The 4,973-nt window shown below is 37.0% G+C and overlaps 1 protein-coding gene across 1 annotated transcript; it reads right to left on the reverse strand.

The window, feature by feature from the left end:
* Positions 1 to 246: 246 nt before the first annotated feature.
* LOC109021248 (phenylalanine ammonia-lyase-like) lies at positions 247 to 4,655 on the reverse strand. Its single transcript, XM_019003846.2, has 2 exons — positions 4,122 to 4,655; positions 247 to 2,132 (listed from the first exon to the last, which is right to left on the reverse strand). Exons 1-2 carry the CDS (start codon positions 4,508 to 4,510, stop codon positions 383 to 385), a joined length of 2,139 nt encoding a protein of 712 aa, XP_018859391.1. The 5' UTR covers positions 4,511 to 4,655; the 3' UTR covers positions 247 to 382.
* Between the last annotated feature and the right edge of the window lie 318 nt (positions 4,656 to 4,973).

Raw genomic sequence — 4,973 nt, forward strand, 5'->3', positions numbered from 1 at the left:
ACTGCCGCATTGTGTATTTGACTTTCATGTGAATAAAATCCTCTACAGGTGGTCCGGAGATGTAAGCAGGTTATCGAACCACATAACTCTTATGTGTCGTATGTGATTTTACTTTAGTTTTTTCTCTTTATCATTCATAACAATTTTGACATGAGGGCCAGCCTTGAATGACTGTTAAAGAAGTAAGATGTGATATCGGTCTTCTCATGGCATTAAGGTCCAAACTATTTTCTATATATGGTAAACTTTTGCTAAAGAGGTTACTTTATTTCATGAAATATATATCATACGGGTAAGAAAAGTAGCACACAAAAGTAGTAGAAAAGTAGTAGGGTTGTAGCAAATGGATTAGGACATAAGGTTCAAACATAATAAATATGAACTAATTGATTGGAATAGGAGCACCAGTCCAGTCCCTGAGGCAATCCAAGATTGGATCAATCATCTTGCCCTGACACATTGCTGTAAATACTTCGTCAAAATCCTCGCCGGCAGACCTTTCCCTTTCCCCGGTCAGCAATTTAGTTCCCAAATCCTTTCTAACAAACCTGTACAATGGATAAGACCTGCATTCCTTGATCCGGTTTGGAATTGCAGGTTTACCACTCTCAACTGAAACTCTTGCACTCTCCACCTCTTTTGGCAAGATGGCCTTTAGTTCTTCCTCAAAGACCTCGATCTTCTGGAAGATAGACGTGTTTTCATTCTTCTCATTATCTCCATTGGCCAGTGCATGATCAACGAGTGCTTGCCTCAATTTTTGCATCAATGGGTATGTGGCACTACATGGGTCATCAATATAGGCAAAAACATGTTCCCGATCAACTACTTTGAGTAAATCCTTCTCGCAGAATCTGGATGGGTGAAGTTCTCCACTAGCACCAGTTGTTAGAATTTTTTTAGCCACTTGGCTTACAGTATTCTTGACAGCGGTCTTCAAATTTTCCTCCAAATGCCTCAGATCAATAGCTTGGCAAAGTGCTATTAGAAATGTGGAAGACATGAGCTTCAAGATTTCAACAGCTTCTGCTGTTTTCCTCGAAGAAATCAATCCCAAAGAGTTTACATCCTGGTTGTGCTGCTCGGCACTTTGGACATGGCTAGTGACTGGATTGGCCATAAATTGAAGTTCGGAACAGTAGGAAGCCATGGCAATTTCAGCACCCTTGAAACCATAATCCAGGCTTGGATTCCTACCTGCAGAGAGATTTGATGGCAACCCATTGTTGTAAAAGTCATTGACAAGCTCGGACAATTGTGCAAACATGAGCTTTCCTATTGCTGCAATAGCCAAACGGGTGTTATCCATTGAGACACCAATTGGTGTCCCTTGAAAGTTGCCACCATGCAAAGCCTTGTTCCTTGAAACATCAATCAAAGGGTTATCATTGACAGAATTAATCTCCCTTTCAACTGACTTGGTTGAGTATCTGATAACTTCAATCTGTGGGCCAAGCCATTGAGGCGAAGTTCTTAGTGCATAACGGTCTTGCTTAGGCTTCTGCAAGGGATCTATCTCGTGCAACTTCTTGGCTTCTTTCACATAAGAACTTCCGTCCAAAATGTGTTCCATAATGGCCGCAGCTTCAATTTGGCCAGGATGGTGCTTCAACTTGTGTGTCAAATGGTCAGTAAACTCAGGCTTACCCTGCATTACTTCTGCGAAAATAGCTGACAAGATTTCTGACAAAACTGCTAGAATGTTTGCCTCAAAAAGAACCATAGAAGCAAAGCCAGAGCCAACAGCCGTGCCATTAACAAGAGCAAGGCCTTCTTTAGGTTGCAACTCAAAAAACTCAGATTCGATACCAGCGAGGTGAAAGGCTTCTGTGGCGTCAAGGGATTCACCGGAGGGTCCAACGGCTTTGGCATTGGGACGGCCGATGAGCAATCCAGCAATGTAGGCAAGAGGGACAAGATCACCTGAAGCACTAATTGAACCGCGCAATGGCAAGCTGGGGGTGATGTTATGGTTAAGGAGCTTGGCAATGGCCTCCATGATTTCAAATCTAATGCCAGAGTATCCTTGGAGAAGGGTGTTGATCCTCACTAGCATAGCAGCTCTTGTTGCTGAGTGAGGCAATGTGTGGCATGCGTCCGTTTCTTCTCCAAATATCCCAGCATTCAAAAATCTAGAGCAGCAACATGGAGCATACAGATCAGCAGGATTGGATACTTTTTGTTTAGAATAAATAATTAAATTGAGATTTTTTAGGAATATCTGTAATGAAGTGATAAATTTCAAATTTGTATTTTTTTCATGAATACTGGTAATTTTACGTCTAAGCTTTTTATATATTGCAATCAAAAGTTGAGGTTAAACTATGGAGACAAGTATATAGTTTTTATAAAAAAGAAGTAATATATGTAAATCATAAATTGAGTTTTTATACTTCACTGAACAATATATAACAGTAACATACATAGTAATAACATATATTTAAAAAAAAATTAATTAGCGCAATTACATACCACGTAACTAGCTATCCAGTGAACATAAGGATAATTAGTTATCATGTTTTTTTAGGGAAAAAAAAAACTAGTTACTATAATTTTTTTTTTTCAGAGCCTTGTTGTTCTTCACTATAAACATGTCAATTAATTATTTTATATTAAATATATAAGCTGAGAGGGCGTTGTGCGGATTTTATTGTCTCAACATTGTTTGGGTATATATCAAAAATGATAAAAAAAAAATAACTATTTTATAATAAATATATAACTTCTATAATAAATTACTAATATTGTTTAAAATTATAAAACAACTTTCTAAAACAGTAAGATCGCTCTCGTATTTTCCGATCCGTGTCCTTAATTCCGGAATCAAAGTTTTATAAAAAAAAATATACACATACATATATCAGTAGGTCAGAATAATAACAACCGGTCAACACACTTTCCAAAGAGCCATCCCGGTTTCATTTGACTTCCAAAGTTGACCAACATTTATAACATGTACTCTCCGTACTCTTTCCATTTGACTGAAGCAGCCCCTTCTTCCTACCAAACCTACCTCACATATACACACATACATACATACATCGCAACTTCCGACCCCACACACACACACACACACACATATATATATATATAATATTTACATTAATCTACTGTTAACTGCAGCGCATCACACTTAACATTTTAGATTAAAAAAAAAACAAATGTCACGTAAGGTATGTGAAGAGTGCAGGCTGATACATAATCGGTCTAATATATATATATATATATATATTTTGTAACTTTCGACCAAACATACCTCACATACACACACATATATATATATACACGAGAGATAATTTATACAAATTATTTTTTATTAGTGGAACATATAAGTTTTTTCCAAAGCACTTGTATAATTTTTTTATTTGAGACTTATACCTAACATTATTATATTTATATATAACAAATTTCTTGTATAAGTCCTAACTATATAAATTTTATGCAAATCTTCGTAAAAAAGTGAACATCAATTTGAAAATAAAAAATCTATTGATCATCCTTTTTATTATCATTATTTCAACATTTTTTGATGTGACATATCAAATAATAGACTCACAAATAAAATATAATAAATTATTTTTAATCATTTAATATTATATTATGAGATAATCAAAAAATAATGATAAAATAGATATGAGTAGTAAAAGTATTAATTTTTTTTTAATGAAACCCAAATTTGTTTTTTTAAAAAAAACCTAATGCAGAATTTATGTATTTAAAACTTATAGCTCATGTATAAATATATATATATATATATATAAGAATATTATGTATTAGTTACTATTTATTCTTAAGGTGGGTTTGGATGTTGAAGTGAGTTGAGTTGAATTGAGATGATAAAATATTATTAGAATATTATTGTTTATTATTATTATTATTTTAAGATTTGAAAAAATTGAATTGTTTATTATATTTTATGTTGAGATTTAAAAAGATTGTAATAATGAATTGAGATGAATTGAGATAAGCTCAATTTCTAAACGAAACCTTACACTCTATATCTATATATATATTTTTTATAAAATATGGAGAATCGAACAGCGAACAGTAGCTAATCATGAGACCGAAGATCAGGATCACAAGCTAACGTTGAAGTTAAGACAAAGTCTCGCTTAGCTTACCTAATTAACTCCTTCTGCAGAGCAGCACCTTGTTTGGTTCGCCTGTGTGAAGTAGCACCAAAACCTGTGGTGATACCATAACTGTCCGTTCCGGCATTCATGCTGTCCATGACCCAGTCGCTGCTCGCCTTCACGCCCGCCCTTGCCGACTCCGAGAGCTCCACCCTCACCGCCGACTTTCTGGTGGCTATGGCCGCCACCTGCGCAATAGTCAAGTTCTCGCCGCCGAGCCGGACGACGGGCTTCCTGTACTCTGCTACCATGCGCTTCACCTCTTCCAGGTGACTGCCCTTGAGTGACTCGGCAACCACTCCCCAGTTGAGGGGATCATGAATACTGGCGCAGAGACTCTCCAAGGAGCCGCTTTGGTGCTTGCCTGTGGATTCCATGCTGATTAATGAGTAATGAGTGAGGCAATTAAGAGAGAAGTGGGAAGAGAAGGTACTCCGGAGTTGGGGGGTGTGGGGGACAGAGACAGAGAGTGAGAGCGGTTGGTGAGTGTGGATTTGCTTGGTGGGGAAGACGGACACAGAACGAGGAGGCTTAAATAGATGGAATTGAGCTTTTACTGTCGTGTCAGAAGTCTTGGTAGGTAAGCATAAGTGTGGCTCAGAAATAAAGGTAAGCATATGAAAGCGTCAGGGTAGTTGCCTTGTTGGTTGAAACTTAATCCTGACCCTACGATATTAATTTGCGTGCATATACTTTGCTGGGCATGGGTGCATGGTAACTGGGTGGTTGGTGGAGGTTTAAAAACAGCTTTAGGCATGTAGACATACTGCGTGCGTTTTGTAAAATTTAAGGTCCGACTCCGAGAGAGGATTTGTTCAATTTTAAGGTATATAAATTCAC

This window comes from Juglans regia, chromosome 3 (genome assembly GCF_001411555.2).
Source record: "Juglans regia cultivar Chandler chromosome 3, Walnut 2.0, whole genome shotgun sequence".
Classification (NCBI taxonomy): Eukaryota; Viridiplantae; Streptophyta; class Magnoliopsida; order Fagales; family Juglandaceae; genus Juglans; species Juglans regia.

Bases quoted from the DNA above. Each gene is read 5' to 3' on its own strand.
- LOC109021248 (XM_019003846.2), bottom strand. From the start codon at position 4,510: ATGGAATCCACAGGCAAGCACCAAAGCGGCTCCTTGGAGAGTCTCTGC. The intron at 2,133-4,121 runs GTAAGCTAAGCG...TTGCTGCTCTAG, and splicing joins CTGCAGAAGGAGTTAATTAG to ATTTTTGAATGCTGGGATAT.